We start from the raw sequence: 18,271 nt of genomic DNA on the forward strand, positions 1-18,271 counted from the left end.
CGTTGTCCTCAACTTGGGAGAGGAGACACCTTTTGTGTCTCTCCTGTGAAGATGTAAGAGCAAGCATGGCTCAAGGAATCTCCACCGTAGCTAGAAAGAACCAGTATCTTTCCTATCCAACATATATTCCCTGTAATAAATGTTGCTTTCTTATTTTCTAAACTCAAGACTGTCTCGGTGTGATCATATTCAGGGTAAAGTGTGCTCCTCCCATCGGGATTCAGTACAGGCAACTCCCCATTTATGCACATTCAATGCACGTGCAAACGCGCATCACTGTAAACTCGGAAGCTATATGAAAAGGGGCAAAATCAGCCCAAAAAGAGTGTGAAAATGGCAGAAAACAGCGCCCAGGAGCCTTTGCAAGTGCAATCCCAGGAGCCCTTTGAGGCCTATGGAGAGTTGGAGTCTGGGCAAGGAGGCTTGGAGGCAGCAACTGTAGTGTTTGCAGGTTTTTTCAACCGTGTTCCCAATATACGTGATTTCACTTAAACACTCGGAACCTAATCCCAGCGCAAAATGGGGAGTTGCCTCTATTAAGTTCAACTTTGCTGAGCGCTTTAACTCCAGATAGGGATTACCTCGGCCTCCACCAACCGGTTGATTATTGTCTCCAGAGTCTCATGCTTGTAACACTTCAGCACACCCTCAAAGTACTGTGAGCGATGCTGCAATGCCTTGGTCACCGTCACATCCAGGTTGTTGTACGTTTTCTCTGCTGCCAGGTTCTAGTCACAGAAAAGACAGACAAGGTGAGGAGATCTGGCCGCATACTTGACTTTCATGCGACTCCCAAAGTCTGTTCTCCCCACATCCATGTGCAAGAATGTGGGAGAATGTTTCTCCCCACTCTGTGAAATTTGAATCTGCATGGTGTGCTTCCATGCTAGGGCTGCTTGCAGCACATTTACAGAAGATAAGACAGAAAGACCAGAAGCGCATTCCTTGCAACAATACAGGAGCATCCTTTCATCGGTGCTCTGTGATGCCAACACAAGTTAGACCCTGTTGTATCAGCAGCCAGCAGCTGCATTGAAGAATGTCAACAAAAGTAAATTCCCACAGGCGATTTAAGGGCGTGATCCAAGTCATGTTCCATGGAGGAAAGGGTTAATGAAGAGGTGGGACTCAAGGTCACAAAGGCCACATTCACACCCTACATTTAAAGTACTGCAATGCCACTTTAACTGGTCATAGCTTCTCCCAAATAATTCTGCGAGCTGCAGTTTGTCTCCTAGCAACTCCCAGCACCCTTAATGAATTATAGCTCCCAGAATTCTTTGGGAGAAGCTATAACTGCTTAAGGTGATCCCATAGTAACTTAAATGTGTGGTGTTAATGTGGTCTAAGCCAGCATGAGCCAAGGAAACATTACTTTCTGACTCCAGTCAAGTGGACTCTGAGGAAAGCGCCACCAACCAAATCCTATTGGCTACTAGCCCACATCACCAACACTTTCTCTGCTGTGGGAAACGGAGGCTTCCTGGCCCCTTTAACATCCAGAGCTTAAAACCGCACCAGTTTTGCAGGTATGCCTAACACCCAAATGGAGCCCCGTGAAAAATATTTGGGGAGAGACAGGGCCTGCAAGCAAAGCAAAATGTACTCCCATGCATAGAAACATAGAATTGCAGAGTTGAAAGGGACCCACGGGTCATCTAGTCCAACCCTCTGCAATGCAGGAATCTTTTTGCCCACCGCGGGGCTCAAACCCACGACCCTGAGATTAAGAGTCTCATGCTCTACCAATTGAGCTATCCCAGCTGCATTCATCAAAGACTGGGGAGATACTTACAATGACATCAAACTTGGAGTAAATGTCTACAACCCGGCCTGAAAGACAGAGACAGGAGTTTTGAGAGGTGATCTCAATATTTTACTCGCTTCCCTCCCCTGATATCATATATTGTTCATATCTCTGCCGCAATGACTGTATTGACTGCACTGCCCCCCACAATTTGGAGTGCAATGCATTACAAGCAAAAAGCAGGTGTGTTAGAAAATGCTGCTTATAGGATCAGTGGCTGGAGGTGGTTCCAAGAAGAATAGCAACCCACACAGGGGAAAAACACTCTTAGGTCACTAGCCAATTAGAACTTGGCAGAGGAAGAAATTCTTTTCTGACCCCACACATAGTAGCCAGATCCTGAACATGAACAGTTATTATTTCATGGGTGCAAACCCTGACCTTTCAACAAACAAAGAAAAATGAGCACGTAAAGCATTCTATAATCTTTTTTTAAAAATAAACTAAACTAAATAAACAGCCAAGAGAAACCACACATATAGTTTTATAAAACACCCATACAGAATCTTCCTAAAATAATTTCCTAAGCTCCATAAATCCATACAATTTCAAAAAATATTTCCAAGCAAATTTTCTTCCTTAATTATTATAAAAGGTATTTATAACAATAATTATACTATAGTACTATAACATTACAATAATTATAATTATATTATAAAAAGGTATTTATTTAATTATTATAAAATGTATCTTCCGTCTGCTTTTAGTGTACACCAGTTATTCTGCATAGCTGATATACATGGGTTTGAGCTAATCCTTTCTTTATTAAATTGTGTACCACACCATAAGATATTCTTTAAACTTGCTAAAATATTAATCTGTTCTAAGACCAATAACTTGTCAGGATAGAACCACATTCTCAGGTGAGCAATTATAGCCTCTTCATAATATATTGTAATAGGTGGAACGGCTATCTCTCCATTTTTATTCCTCTGAGTTTTTATGGCTACTGTTTTCATTTGCCAAATAAAATCCTTAAAGCTCTTTTCCTAGTTATCAAGAATTTCAAGAAGAACTCTTACTGGTAAATTCAATCGTATGAATATAACTTTCGGTACGATTATCATATTTAGAACCATGGTTTTCTTTAGCCAAGGTGTATTCCACTGTGACCAGCAGTTCGATTCACTTTTAACTTCAAGTATCAACTTTTAATGATTGTATTTAGATGGATTCTTTAGATCTTGTGTTATCTATCTACCCAGGTATCCGAAGAAGTGTGCATGCACACAAAAGCTCATACCAATAACAAACTTAATTGGTCTCTAAGGTGCTACTGGAAGGATTTTGTTTTGTGTTGTTTTGTCTACGGCAGCCCAACATGGCTGTATCTACCCAGACATTTGACTGGGGAATCTTTCCAAGGTATTTTAGATCACTTTGTAATTATAGATCACTTTGTAATTATATCGTTGGGAAAGTTGTTCAAGTGAAAAGGCTTTAATTTATCCAGTTCTTATTTTTAACACAGCGCAGCTTCTTGTTCACACTGCTCTTTCCAAGAGACTGATTTAAAATATAACCCACTGATAGACACGAAATGCTTGAACCCTAACTGTCTACATGGGCTGAGCGCCACTCGCTGCAGAGATGCACCTCACCTGACTCATCCACCACAGGCAACGCAGAAACCCGCTGTTGTACAAAGATGCCCAGCGCCACATAAACAGGGGTGTTGGTATGGACCATGGCAATATTTTCGTAGGTGCCGATCTTCAGCTCCTCGATGCTTTTGGACATGAATTCTGGCTTGGGAAACTCTGCAATCTGCAGGATAAGAAGATACAGTTTCTTATAGCAACCTGGAACTCTGTGGACAAAAAGGAACAAGATGGCACCTCACAGCTATGCCAAACAGCTCCGGGGCAGAGGGACGGGGGAGGAATGCAGCAACGCCAGCCGTAAATATTCGAGCTGGCCTGCGCCAGGGGTCACTCACAAACAGCTTGAGGAACTTGAGGATGCGCTTGTGCGTCAGGATGTAGAGCGTGTTCCCAGAGTCAGGGTCGATGACAGGCAGGCGGTGGATCTTGTTCCGGATCAAGGAGGTGACTGCATCATACAGGCTGGAAGTCACAAAGTTTGGGGGAAGCATATCACAGGTGAGAAGCAACAAGGACACTCAGCAGCCTGACTCCACAAGGGATGTGTCAAAAGCTCAGGGAGAGGGAGAGAGAGAGAAAGAGGAGGTGCATCTGGGATTCTTGGAGGACAGGCAATGACTTCTGGGTTTTGCTCTATTTAATTGATGGTCCAACCTACCCCAAGGAGAAGACAGAGGGAGAAGGAAGACACCAGTGAGAGCTGGGAAGGAAGGCTGCCACAAGTGAGAGGTGTAGCTACTATTTCTCTTGCTAAGTCACTTTGAGACTTTTGTATATAAGTGACTAACAGACATAATAAATACTAATACTTAAAGAATAGCACCACCATCTGAGGCATGTAAGTGAATTGCGGTGAACCACAGTGGAATGACAATTGCTGTACTCACAACTGTTCATTTGATATGTTGTAATCCATTTTGGGCACCATTTTGTGGGAAAGTCACTCACAAACAGATGATGAAAATCAGTTGCATCTACTGTATGTAACACTAATGTCTCACAACAAATGAAACCTCTGTAGAAAACACAACTTGAAAAAGAGACAATGCACATATTTTTGTAAACTAAGAAATCTTTAATAAAAAACATATTTTTTTAAAAAAATAAGTTGCATATTGGGGGGAATCCATCTCACAATTCCTTCCTCTTGACTGGGAAAGATGACAGGATGGGAATCCAAGTAGTCCCAGGAACATAATAATGAGTTAATATCATTATCTCATAGACCTTATGGGGGGCCTAGAACAGGAATAGCCTAATTCTCTATTCTCTGGGGGCTGCTCTAGTTTCCAGACAGCAGCCAGGGAGGGAGGAGGGCAAAAGTGTATTTTGTCACACACAAAAAATCCATACAGGTTGCCAGGTTTCTGCCCAACTCCCCTCAGGAATTATGGGAGTTGTAGTCCAACAACACCGGGAGTACTCGAGGTTCCCCACCCCTGCAGAAAGGGCTTACTTTCATGCAGCAACACATGGGATCAAGCACAGCTGTGACATTACAGAGAAAAATCAAAGAGAGCGGTGTTACACTGAAGGGCAGTCCCTCCTTCTCTCTTGTACAACTGGAAAACGTATCGCTGTGAGTAAATAGTTTACCGCACCTCAACTGAAATTTGGTGGGAGCACCAGGGTTCAAATAAAAACTGCTCAGAGGTAGCCTGCAGGCCGCTAGCTGCCCATCTATGCCATAAAGCAAGTTCACCATCTTTCAGCCTCAGTTCCTCATCTGTAACGCAGCGGTAATAGTCACCTCCTTTTAACAGGACTATTGTGAGAGGAACTCTAATAAAGACTGTAGATCAGTGATATCCACTCAAAAGCATTTAAATGAAGTGTCTGTGTATTCTGTAATTTATCCTTGTCTCTTAAGGGACCATTTCTTGTCTCTTAAGGGAGCCAGTGTGGTGTAGCGGTTAAGAGCGGTAGTCACGTAATCTGGTGAACCGGGTTCGATTCCCTGCTCCTCCACATGCAGCTGCTGGGTGACCTTGGGCCAGTCACACTTCTTTGAAGCCTCTCAGCCCCACTCACCTCACAGAGTGTTTGTTGTGGAGGGAGGAAAGGAAAAGGAGAATGTTAGCAGCTTTGAGACTCCTTTGGGTAGTGATAAAGCGGGATATCAAATCCAAACTCCTCTTCTTCTTCTTCTTTTCAGCTTGCAAATTATTTTGTGGCAAGGAATGGACTTAAGGTGCAGGGCAGAAAGCTTTCTAGGGAAGAACTATGTGGAATCCCACTATTGTCTAGCCTTCCCGAAAAATGGTCCCCTTGTTTCTAAATTTCTCCTCATAACCAAGCGAGCTAGAAACTTGGTTCATAACAGAGAAGCTGAGGTTCTCAGGGTGCCAATATTGCATGTGGATGCATATGGTACCCACATGTGTTTGGCTCATAGTGTATGGGGTTGTATCCATTGAGGTTGCCTGGTTTGCACAAGGGCTTCCCCCTAACCAGTGGAATTTCTGCTCCTTCTACAACCCCATGCGCGCGCACACAAATTATGTGGGGAGAAGAGGGGAAGGGGAAGTTGCATTGCACAAGTTGCATTGCCTTCGACCAATGGGAGAGCTTTGCTAGATACAAGCCAAAGCCCTCTCTTTATGCATGTAGCTTGGCACTAGTCACCTGCTTTTCTGTGGGTACTTTCATCACACCTCCTGAGCAACTCAGGAGGTACTGGAGAAGAAAGGAGATCAGAATGCATTTGTGCAGAGGACCGCCAAGGCACAGGAGGCAGAATCACTACAGTCCAGGGGCAAGAGATGACTGAGGAATCCACTGACCGGTGGCGGCTTTGGCAGGGCAAAACAAGGAGGCTGGCAGATGGGGCGATGGTAGAAAGCAAGAACTTGGCAAGACTTTTTTTTTAAAAAATGCAGACACAGTTTAGCCCCCAACCACATATTGGCAGAGCTTCTTACCTGGCACTAGGTGAAATGCAGACCAGGGGCTTGAAGGAGTCCTGCAGGTAGACTTCTGTATGTGGGAGAGAAAGTGTCAGTTATGCAATGGAACCAAAGTGTTGGGAGGTAGAAGAGGAAACACAGATACTGTGTTATCCTCAGGGTCCCGTCCAACTCTACAATTCTATGATTCTATGCCATAGCTGTCAACTTACAGATTTGAAAATAAGGGACCAGCAGCCTTGAAAAGAAGGGACCAGCAGCCAAAATAAGGGGCCTGCAGCCTCGCCCCTTCCAGGCACTCCAGTCTTCCTGTCCTCCTGCAGTCTAGTCAAACTCATGTTGGTAGCTTCGAGAATACTGTCCAACCAACTTTGTAACCAGACGTTCAACTGAATAGAATCTGAATCACGTGCACCACAAGGCCTATGCAGCCTCAACTTAAGATGGCTCCCCAGCCTGGCTTTGCACTGCAAAGTTTGCAGCAGCACGTGCAACAAAATGGCGTCCAGCATTCAAAAAACCCCTCAGCTTGCATTAACTAGCCACACACACAAGGCATGCAAGCTCCACCCCCCAGTCGTTCTTAGACTTCTTATTGGGTGAGCAACACAGCCAAGCAACACAGTTGGAGCCTCCCTCCTCCCTGGCCGGCAGGGAGAAGAGCTGCTTCCTTTGAAATTTAAGGGACATAATTTAAGGGACATTTAAGGGACATCCATCAATAAGGGACAGCAGCGGGACATGGCGCTGGAATAAGGGACTGTCCCTTCAAATAAGGGACACTTGCCAGCTATGTTCTATGCATGGGGAGCAAGAGAAACCTACAGCTCCTCCTGCTGGCCAGGGGAAGGAGGGCGTGAATTGGAAACCATGGAGGAAGAAAAGCGCTTTGCCAGATGCATAGCAACTCCTTCTCCACCATGGCTGGATACACTCGACACACATTCTTCTGGTTCTAATTCTTCCCCTCCAGAAGTGCTCTGTATTGTATTTGCCCCACACCCTCCTTCTCCTCACCTCGCCATGTTTCGATCTTGTGCTCCTCCAGCTCATAGATCTGCACCTGCAGACACCAGAAACAGAGCAGATCATCAGTGCAACGGAAGCCACAGGCCTTTGTGCCACCTCTGCAAGTGTTGGGAGCTCCTGCTTGCTTTGGGAACTCAGGGTGGAATTTAATATTCCAGCTATGGAAGAAGTCGTTCCCCCACCAATATCAGAGGCAGCACCCAGTTGACTAGAGCTCTGGACTCCAGAGAGTGACATCAGTGTCCACAAGGAGTGAAGAGCTTATTGCTGCTGTGTCTTTTTTCTTTTCTTTTTACTGAATGTATTATTTTTAGATTTGTTACGCTCTGTTTTGTACTGCTAACCATCCTGGAACTGACTGGAGCATAGAAATTATTGAACAGAATAGAAAAACACTCCTGAGACCAAAACTGAAGTCCAGCCCCAAACTCACCCTCTCTAATAATAAGAAGAAGAGTTTGGATTTGATATCCCGCCTTTCACTCCCTTTAAGGAGTCTCAAAGCGGCTAACATTCTCCTTGCCCTTCCTCCCCCACAACAAACACTCTGTGAGGTGAGTGGGGCTGAGAGACTTCAGAGAAGTGTGACTGGCCCAAGGTCACCCAGCAGCTGCATGTGGAGGAGCGGAGACGCGAACCCAGTTCCCCAGATTACGAGACTACCGCTCTTAACCACTACACCACACTGGCTCTGTATGTTTCCACTCACTCATTGCAGAGGAAAACTTTCAGAAGCCCTAGGGGCTAGAAACTTGTTCTTGGGAAACTCAAAATAGTCAAGATTCAATGTCAGCTGACAATTCTGTATTAAAAACCACTTTTCAGACAAAATCATCTCAGTATATATTGGCTGTTTTTAACGTAGAAGGGGATGATATTGCCCAAAATGTACTTACCATGGCTGATTTGTAATAGCGATGCAGGATGTTGATGAAATCCGTGATTGTGAGCATTCCTATACGGCAGAGAAAAGGGAGGAAAGAGCTCAGCTTAAGCAGTCAGCTGGGGGTGGGCAGGAAGACAAAAGACATCCGCCTTGTATGCTTCAGAGGAGATACGCTTACCTACAAAGCTTTGTGTTTTGCTGTCCCAAAGGGGGGCGGCTCTCACACCATTAGTCACCAGAGCAAAGAAGGCTTTCTTGACCTGAAAGTCAAATGAAAAGTACAGTCACACAGTAGGGCCAATTCAACCACTCGATTCTGTTACTGGAAACCAGCTCAAGGACTCCTGCTAGCACAACAGGGCTCCCTCCCCTCCTTCCCCAAATCTGCTCTGGAGGGGTGGGAGAACCCCCAGAACTGCATGTGAAAGGAGGAAACAGAAGATAGCTTAGTTGGGCAAGCAGGAAGGCTTGCATTGAGGGAACAACCTCCATAGTGCCATGCTGAACTCCACCCAAAGGCAGCTCCTTCAGCTTAAAGGTAAAGGTAAAGGGACCCCTGACCATTAGGTCCAGTCGCGGATGACTCTGGGGTTGCGGTGCTCATCTCGCTTTATTTGCCGAGGGAGCCGGCGTACAGCTTCTGGGTCATGTGGCCAGCATGACTAAGCCGCTTCTGGTGAACCAGAGCAGCGCACGGAAATGCTGTTTACCTTCCCGCCGGAGCGGTACCTATTTATCTACTTGCACTCTGACGTGCTTTCGAACTGCTAGGTTGGCAGGATCCTTCAGCTTAACGTGCCCTTAATGCGCTCTCAACTCAGTGTTCTGCTGAGAAAGTAATGTGAAGAAGCATAAATATGTCCATGGAGATTCCCAGAGAAGTGGCTGATTAGCAAAAGATGTCTGGTGTCCTGTGGCAACTTCAAGGCTAACCCATTTCTTGCAGCAGAAGCCTGTGTCAGTGGCACACATCCAATTCCAGTTCTCCCCATTAGAATCATAGAATTGTAGAGCTGAAAGTGACCCCAAGGATCATCTAGTCTGACCCCCTGCAATGCAGGAATCTCAGCTAGAGCATCCAGGACAGATGGCCACCCAAGCTCTGCTTAAAAGCCTCCACGGAAGGAGAATCCACAACCTCCCAAAGGAGGCCGTTCCACTGTCAAACAACTCTTACTGTCAGAAAGTTCTTCCTGATCTCCTTTTTTGTATCTTGAAGCCTTTGGTTTGGGTCCTACCCTCCAGAGCAGAAGAAAGCAAGCTTGTTCCCTCTTCCATGTGACAGCACTTGAGATACTTGAAGATGGCTGTCATATTTCTCAGTCTCAGCTTTTCCAGGCTAAGCATACCCAGCTCCCTCAAGCACTCCTCATAAGGCCTGGTTTCCTATACCCTTGATCATCAGGGTTGCCCTCCTCTGCACATGTTCCAGCTTGTCAACATCTTTCTTAAATTGTGGCACCCAGAACTGGACACAATACTCCAGGTGTGGTCTGGCCAAGGCAGAATAGAGTGGTACTTTTACTTCCCTTGATCTGCACACTATACTTCTGTGGATGCAGCCTAAAATATTAATAGTAGTAGCAGAATTTGATTTATTACCCACCCTTCACTCCAAGGCCCCAGAGAAGTTCATAACAATTCAAAATACAACATTAAAAAACAAATTACAATAGCAGATTACAGTGGTCCCTATAAATATGCATCTCTAGTGTCAAGCAGGCCCCATAAATTAATTAAGTAAGCAGAAGGCCACCTGCTTTCGTAACACACTGATGGTTTATGCGGGGGGTCAGGAAACTTTTTTAGCAGGGGGCTGGTCCACTGTCGCTCAGACCTTGTGGGGGGTCGGACTATATTTTTTTTGGGGGGGGGGGGAATAAATGAATTCCTATGCCCCACAAATAACCCAGAGATGCATTTTAAATAAAAGGACACATTCTGCTCCTGTAAAAAACCCAGCCAGGCCCCACAAATAACCCAGAGATGCATTTTACATAAAAGGACACTTTCTACACATGTAAAAACATGCAGATTCCCGGACCGTCCGCGGGCTGGATTGAGGTGATTGGGCCGGATCTGGCCCCCGGGCCTTATGCCTATGACTGCCCTCATGCTGCTGGGGTTCTACAGCAGCATAAGAGCAGCACATATATGCATGCGTGCGCACACACCCCTGCTCAGTCTTCCAAACTAATCTCTCTCTGCACCCCTGACACTGTCCCACTTATGCTGAAACCCTGCTCTTGTCTGTGGGCGTCCCGACTGTTAAGAAGGAATGATGCTTTAGCCAGGAATCTTGGAAGCTTGCTAGAGGCTCCTCCTCCTCTGCCCTCTGGAAGAACATGCTGCTACCCACCTGCAGAGAAGTGTCAAAGACCACAAGCTTGGAGCTCGTTGGAATGAGGTCGTAGCAGCGGTGCGATTTCATGAAGCATGTGTAGATGCCACTGCCGGAATCCTCATCTGCTGTGGAAACAAGCACAAGGGGCCTATGAGTGCAGACTGCCAAAACGCTCTTCACCTCTCAAAAGAGAACAGAAGGCAAGGAAGGAGCATGAGATTTGGAGTTTTCCATTATGATTTATTCTTTGTATAGCCTTATTGCTTTACAGAATAATATAAACTGGTTGTGGGGAGGGAGGGAGAGCCCTACCTCAAGGAGCTTACAATAGAACAGTAATGATATTATTCTCAGGACTAAATCCGCCATGCATTAAAACACTCCTGGAAATCAAGCAAATCTGCATTTCTTTGTATAGCCTTTTACACCTTCCATTCTGCTGTTTCTACCCACTAAGGAATTAGTCAGAGAAGAAGAAGAAGAGTTTGGATTTGATATCCCACCTTTCACTCCCTTTAAGGAGTCTCAAAGCGGCTAACATTCTCCTTTCCCTTCCTCCCCCACAACAAGCACTCTGTGAGGTGAGTGGGGCTGAGAGACTTCAGAGAAGTGTGACTGGCCCAAGGTCACCCAGCAGCTGCATGTGGAGGAGCGGAGACGGGAACCCGGTTCCCCAGATTATGAGACTACCGCTCTTAACCACTACACCACACTGGCTCTCGAGCACCCATGACTCCTTCCAACCACCCCGTCCTGCTTCAGGACGTTCTCCTGAGTTTCCCAGCTTATCTCCACAGCCATACAATATAATTTGCTTTCAAAAACTGGAGCTAGAGTTTCTCAGGATGCTGAGGCCACACTACCACCGAGCAGGAGACTACCTGAAGGCCTACCCTGGGAAGGAGAGTGTCTTAAAGAGACGAGAAGCTATGAGCCTAAGAAAGGGGTAGTGGCCATTCCTGGAAAGGCAGAAATTGCATCCTTCTGCTCTGAATTGCTCAGACGGCCACTTTGGGAGGGAAAATGATATTTTGGCTTGTTCTGGAGAGAAAGACGGTGATGAAGAAGCCCTCAACATTTGGTGAGGTGGCAATGCCAGGCTCAATGGCCTAGAGCAGCTCCCATCATTCCTGGCCATTAGCCATGCTAGCAAAGGCTGATGAGAGCTGGAGTCCCAGGGCCACAGGTTCTCCCTGCCTGGTCTAGAGTGACCCACTCTGGGGATTGAGGAGTAAGCTTGAGGGGTGTAGGAAGGCACATATAAAAAATGTCAAACTTCAGTAAGTCTCAGAGTGCGAAAACACATGACAATGAGTCAGCCTATGGCCAAGGGCAAGTATCCACAAATCACTATCTTACCAGCGACAAGTGACCCCAAGCCAAAGGAATGCCCTTATCCACCCTTTCACTGGGCCTGGGACTCATGTGCACTGTGGTTTGGGAAGGGAAAAATTGCGGTGAGTCTTTCCCTTCATTCCTTTTCGTAGTCAAGCCTCTGTGCAAGTGAGATACAACTCCACTTCTCCAGGCCTTACGATCATAGAGTTGGAGGGCACACAAAGACAATCAAGTCCAACCCCCTGCAATGCAGGAATCTTTTGCCCTACTCACAAACCTGAGATTAAGAGTCTCATGCTCTCGTACCAACTGAGCTATCCCTGAAGGCACAAAGGAGCACCTAAGACTTGGGAGTGAAGTCTTTTCCTGCTGTTTCTTATTTTCTCCCCGCCCCACCCACCCAAACATGATTGAGGGAAATCCCCGACTTTCCCCCCCAAGACCTTTAAGGATACCAGAAGACTTGTGGATGGTGATGGCAAGGAAAAATGGAGGCTGGTTTGTAAGCCAAGCAAATACTGGTGGAGCCATATTGGTGGGAGTTAGAATCCCTTAGGAAAACCTTAGCGATCTAATAGGGCCTGTGAGTATCCCATCACCCAGGAGGGTCTTGCTGACTGAAAGATGAACAGTGCTCTCCAAAGGCACATTTCAAGCACCGTATCTTCATAATGTCATCACACGCATAGACCACCCTCTGCTCAGCACCCCAGAGCATCCTCCCGAGGTGTGACACTCACCTTCTGGCGAGGGCAGGCTTTTCTCCAGTCCACTCTCAGGAACAGTGGCCTGCAAAGAATAAAACACAGAGAAATAGGAGATCAGGGGTGATTAGCTACAACTCCTCCAGCATCCTGCAGCTGCCAACACGGACACTGGTCAGGGATCATGGGAGGTGTAGCCGAATGTCACCTGGAGAGCCACAGCTCCCCCAAATCTGAGCTAAGGGAAGATTGATTGATTGATTGATTGATTGATTGACTGACTCACACACACAAAGACAGACGCATGCAAGAGAGATGCTTGACTGCAACTATTGTATGAACAGTTCAGAAAGGAAAGAAACAAGCGTCTTGGACATCCAGGCTACCGGGATTTGAATGGGTTCATATTCCTCTTCAGCCACGAAGCTCACCTTGTCGCAATTACTCAGCCTAGTTACTTCACAGGATGGTTAGGATGATGCAAGGAAGAAAACTTATGTACACACAGATACAGCCCATGTACACACACAAGTGCAGAAAGCACGTGGTGGCACATCAGGAAGACACCCCTCAGAGAGGGCCTGGGTGCGTGAAGGGGGAGGACATTCTCATTTTTTATGTCCAGGATGCAACTATGCATCCCACAGCTGACCCAGAACCAGACTGCTGGCAGTCCCTTTGCTGTCCAATTAAGACCTCCAGTTCAGGAGACCCACCTCCTTAAAGTCAGGGAATGTGAGCACAGCATGGGGAAATGCTGACAGTGGCACTTCTGCAGGCTCCTTCCCAGCAGCTGGAAGGGTGGAACTGTGCCCTCGGTGACTCCTGTCCCTTCTCCCACGAAAACTTCATTATGTTCCCACAATGGTCAGCATAGTTTCCAGGGCATGACAAACCCCAGCTGTCGACTTCCAAGCTGGGAAGGAAGCCGCCACCATTCAAAAGCTGCCCGGAGACCCTGGTCATGTTAAAATAGGAAAGGTCTCCACGGCAAAGGGAAGTGTGGCCAAGCCTCACCTGAGCAACAAAACCTGTACAGTACAATTTAAAGCTGAACTCTGGGCCAAGATTCTTGCTGCAGTCCAACCAGGAGTCTGCCTACAGAAAGACGTCTTTCTACCTCACACACACACAAAACGGTGTTTACAGGAGAAAATGTAAGCCGAAGATAACCAGAAAAGCAGGCTTCCTAAGCAGATTGCACTGGTTGAAACCAAAACCAGCAAACATCTTGCTGCGGGTGACAAGAAGGTTTTCTGAGATGAATTTGCGCTGAACAAAATTATTTCAGAAATGTGAAGTGTGCAAAATTCTTCCATGTTCTCAGTCTTAAGGACTGCAAGTAAATCAAAGAAAATCCAGATTGTTGAACACACAAAAGTTCTCAAAAAGTGTAACTTTCACAGCAGCATTCAAGCTTCATGACAGTTTTCTTAACATACATTCTGCAGGATGTGGGTGATCAGCCTGTAGCCTTCAGTACAGACATGGAAACTCCAGAACAATTCTACATGGCCTCTGGCACCCGATTAAACGTTAATCAAGAGACCTCCGGGCATAGGGCAGTATATAAATTCAATAAATCATCATCATCATGGCATGTGAAAACATCTGCACATAGCCTCTCATGTAAGGATGTGGGGGGAAATATTTCCAAGAAAGAGAAGGTTTCCGCAGGGTAAGTTTGTCTTTCCATTTTGCATACCGTATTTTTCACTCTATAAGACGCACCAGACCATAAGACGCACCTAGTTTTTGGAGGAGGAAAACAAGATAAAATATTTTGAATCTCAGAAGCCAGAACAGCAAGAGGGATCCCTGCACAGTGAAAGCAGCAATCCCTCTTGCTGTTCTGGCTTCTGTGATAGCTGTGCAGCCTGCATTCGCTCCATAAGACACACACACACATTTCCCCTTACTTTTTAGGAGGGAAAAAGTGAGTCTTATAGAGCAAAAAATACAGTAATTGAAGCTGCTCCAGAAACCTACTAAAGGGCAAGATACTACAGGAAGGAAGTAGCTGGAGGAACGGCTTATGGTTTCAATTGTCTGTCTCTACACAAATGTACAGAGTATGGGAAACAAGTAAGATTAATTGAGTTTTTAATACAGGATGGCAAATACGACCTGGTAGACATTACTGAAACCTGGTGCGATGAGACTGGAATGTAGGAATTGAGGGATATAACCTGTTCAAAAGGAATAGACCAAATAGGAAGGGAGGGAAAGTAAAGGATATGTAAAGGATGTGTACATTTGTGAAGCACGATTTCTGTTCTCATCCTGAAGCAAAGCTCTTAACCCGAGGTACTATTTCTGGGTTAGCAGAGTCTGTAACCTGAAGCATATAGAACCTGAAGCGTATGGAACCCGAGGTACCACTGAAATGAAGTTTTTAATATTTGAATGTTTCACTGTGTTTTTATATTATATTTAGTTGGAAGCTGATCAAAGTGGCTGGGCAACCCAGGCAGGGCGTTGTTATTATTATTATTATTATTATTATTATTATTATTATTATTATTACTACTACTACCACCAAGTTCATGCTCCTTGTAACTATAATTCCTTGAATGTCAGTTGCCATCACCTTTATAATTTTAAAAAGGATTATTACTTTTTTTTTGTTTCATGTCTCATTTAAAAATATAATTTGCACTACGGAAGCCTCCATATACTTGCCCATACTCCCATCTCAGGCACATATGCGCAGGGATTCTTTAACTACAGTCTCTGTATGAGTGTCTATCTGTACATAAACCCAGCATTTAGCTTCAACACACACTCTGGCTTCAAACACTACAGGCAGGCAATCTCACATAGCGTAAGCAATACAGATAAATATCTGCATTTAAAAGAAAACTGTTCTGCTGCAACCCAGCACTTCCCCCTATATATGTAGCCTGCAAACCTATTGAGCCATCATCACTCATGTGTGCTAGCTCTCTTTGCTTGCCAGTGTCCAGAACTGGTGGGCTGTCACTCCTGCTGTAGTTCCACACCAGTTTGTGCGTCATGCAGGAGGCACCATTGAGGGATATAAATAAGAATTGGGATTAGACTAGGGAAGGTCACGGGCTCAGTGGCAACAAGCCTCTGCTCACATGTAGCAAACAGCAACAGAATCAGAGAGGAGACAGGCTCTCATGAGCATAGATAATTGGATTTAAAGGCAGCTGGAGAAACTGCCCTCCTCATGGACTCTGAAAACTGTAGACTTTTCAGAGAACTTGAACATTTGCTGTTACAGTAAAGGCTTCTGCCCACAATTTCACCAGTTGGTACAGAAAACAAGCTGAGCAGGCTTTATGGCTTCCTATTCCTGGCCACGCCTGAGCACACCAATAACAATTTCTACCATGCCATTGTTTCTCCCACAGCCTCCACAACACAGGAAAGAGGCACCCGGCAGCCAGGATTTTTGAAAAAAAATTAAGCCAGCTGAACAGGCCAGAGGCAACATTTCAAATTCCTTCCAGGGGCGCAAAGCTTTGGCAAATTATCAGGCTAGATCAAATGCCTCCAGTGAGATACACCACGACTTAAAGATTTATTAGTAACGCTTCAAGTGAGAATATCACAAGACCTACAAGGACAATAGACTGATACTTACAAAGCAAAACAGAAAGGGGCATGTTATTGTGCTCCAATACCAATAAGTATTCTTCTTCCTGGGATTCTGAATGCAACCCAGACTTGAGCCACTCTCCTTTTTATGTTTAATTTTTACTTTTAACTAAATTGTATTTTCTCTCTCCAATTCCTTAGTTCTTACATGATACAGAATTCCATGTTTTTTATTTAATGAAAATAAATATTAAAAAGAAAAATTGAGGTGGATTAAAAAAGATGCTTCTGGCATAATAATGCCTCATAACTATTTTTATAAAAGAATGTTAATGGCATATTGCATTATGCTTGTTGCACTGAAGCATCGCTATGAGTAGAACACACATTATCTTGAAAGGAGGATAAGTACAGAGGTAGAGCAGATATTTCATGATGCTGCAACATGCTAGGCCACATCGCACCACATACTCATGTTTACTCAGAAGTAAATCTCATGGAGTTAATCTAAGTGTGCAAAGGACTGTGACCTTTGCCTGCCCCACGTTCCCTCCAGGAGAAATCAGAAGACATGCTGCTGTGCATCCCATCAGTGCACACTCAGAGGTTAAGGCTGTATTTGCAGAGAAGTTACTTTTACTGACAGCTGCCAAGGCAAATGGCTTCTTTGCGGTCACAGTGGATGGGAAGCAGCACTGGCTCTGCCTCCTTTTCATTCCCAAAGAGGGAAGGAGGTGGCTAAGTTAACTTGCAATCCTATACTCAGTTAAAGTAAGTGGGGGTTTTTCATTGTGGTCCAAGGTATCCTTAAGGAGAAGATATGCAACAGAGATCCGGATCAGCAAATGTACTTGAGGAGTTAATTGCATCTTAAAGCTTTTCAAATCAGTCACAGAAATAGCTGCTAGCATCTTTATGTGCCCCCGCCAACACCCCAGACATTCTTTTACACCCCTATAGTTCTGTCTTAAGCATGAATAGTTACAAGCAGGCTGCAGTAACATTTGCATTGACAACCAAGAACAAGTTGCTGTCACTCCACCTCAGCCCAACCATTTACAATATGGGGATAGCAACCAACTTATCCTTAGTGTCATCAAGCAGGTGCAGGTTACTAAGATAATTCACATGGAGCACTCTGCACACTCTAAAAGCGCTACATAAAAGCAGCAATTACACACACAATCTATCTATCCACACACATATATATAATATATACATGTGCTCACTCGACCATTTTGATCAGCCTATGTGGTACTACTACGGGTGCCACGTAATACCCATTCCACACTTGTAAGAACTGGACCATTTCGTAATATGGCAGCTACGGAACTCCCAGCCTATTTGAGAGCTCAAGCAGTGCTCTGGAAAGATCCAGCACCTGCTGAAACCTCTCCTGTTTAGACAAGCCGACCCAGATTCTTTAGAAACTTGAAGTGATTCTAATCTGTTCTAGTCTTTTAACTTCTGCTTGTTTTAGGAGGGTCACGAACCTTTCTCGATTTCACTGCTTTATCTTTTTGTGAACTGCTTTGAGGCTTGGTTTGGTTTTTTCACAATCAAGCAGCGCATAAATTTTACGAAATAAAGTAGACGGAGACATACAGCTACAGGTATTGACACCACACACACCATCTAGCCCTGATTTGATAGCTCCGTCGGTAGAGCGCGAGACTCTTAGATCTCCGGGTCCTGGGTTCGAGTTCCGCGCTGGGCAAAAGGGGTTGCACTAGACGACCCTCGAAGTCTCTTCCAACTCAGCCATGATTCTGTAGCCTCCCCCACTCGCTTAAAAGACCCCCAGAGCTCTCTATTAAGGGTGGGGAAAGGGAGGAGCCGAGAGGAAGGAGGGAGGGAGCACGAGACGGAAACTCCCGAGCCCCGCTGCCACTTACCGCCTCCATGATCCCCGCCGCTGCCCCCGGAGAAGGGGTGGCAGCTCCCGCTCCAGTTACCGCCCAAGCATAAACCTGAGCGTCCGCCTTGACGCATCACTGCCCTCACTTCCGCCAGGACGCGGCGTCACGTGAACGGAAGCGGAAGGAACAAAAAAGAAAAGCGCGCCGCTCCACGTCCGGACGTAAAA

At 45.5% G+C, this 18,271-nt stretch overlaps 1 protein-coding gene across 4 annotated transcripts in view; it reads right to left on the minus strand.

The window, feature by feature from the left end:
* PRKAG1 (protein kinase AMP-activated non-catalytic subunit gamma 1) overlaps positions 1–18,232 on the minus strand; it is a 20,787-nt gene extending 2,555 nt beyond the window's left edge. Inside the window, exons 1-11 of one of the 4 annotated variants that reach the window (XM_083427913.1) lie at positions 18,081–18,232; positions 12,655–12,703; positions 10,592–10,698; positions 8,411–8,492; positions 8,243–8,301; positions 7,335–7,380; positions 6,333–6,387; positions 3,747–3,873; positions 3,409–3,574; positions 1,796–1,833; positions 582–728 (exon numbers count right to left, since the gene is read on the minus strand). In XM_083427913.1, the coding sequence (XP_083284039.1) occupies positions 582–728; positions 1,796–1,833; positions 3,409–3,574; positions 3,747–3,873; positions 6,333–6,387; positions 7,335–7,380; positions 8,243–8,301; positions 8,411–8,492; positions 10,592–10,698; positions 12,655–12,703; positions 18,081–18,089 (885 nt within the window). In that variant the 5' untranslated portion in view covers positions 18,090–18,232. Of the gene's footprint in view, positions 1–581; positions 729–1,795; positions 1,834–3,408; positions 3,575–3,746; positions 3,874–6,332; positions 6,388–7,334; positions 7,381–8,242; positions 8,302–8,410; positions 8,493–10,591; positions 10,702–12,654; positions 12,704–17,817 lie in introns of all 4 variants that reach the window. The other 3 variants (XM_083427912.1, XM_083427914.1, XM_083427915.1) reach the window with 3 other exon arrangements.
* Between the last annotated feature and the right edge of the window lie 39 nt (positions 18,233–18,271).

This window comes from Podarcis tiliguerta, assembly GCF_965153285.1.
Source record: "Podarcis tiliguerta genome assembly, chromosome: 2".
NCBI classification, from domain to species: domain Eukaryota; kingdom Metazoa; phylum Chordata; class Lepidosauria; order Squamata; family Lacertidae; genus Podarcis; species Podarcis tiliguerta.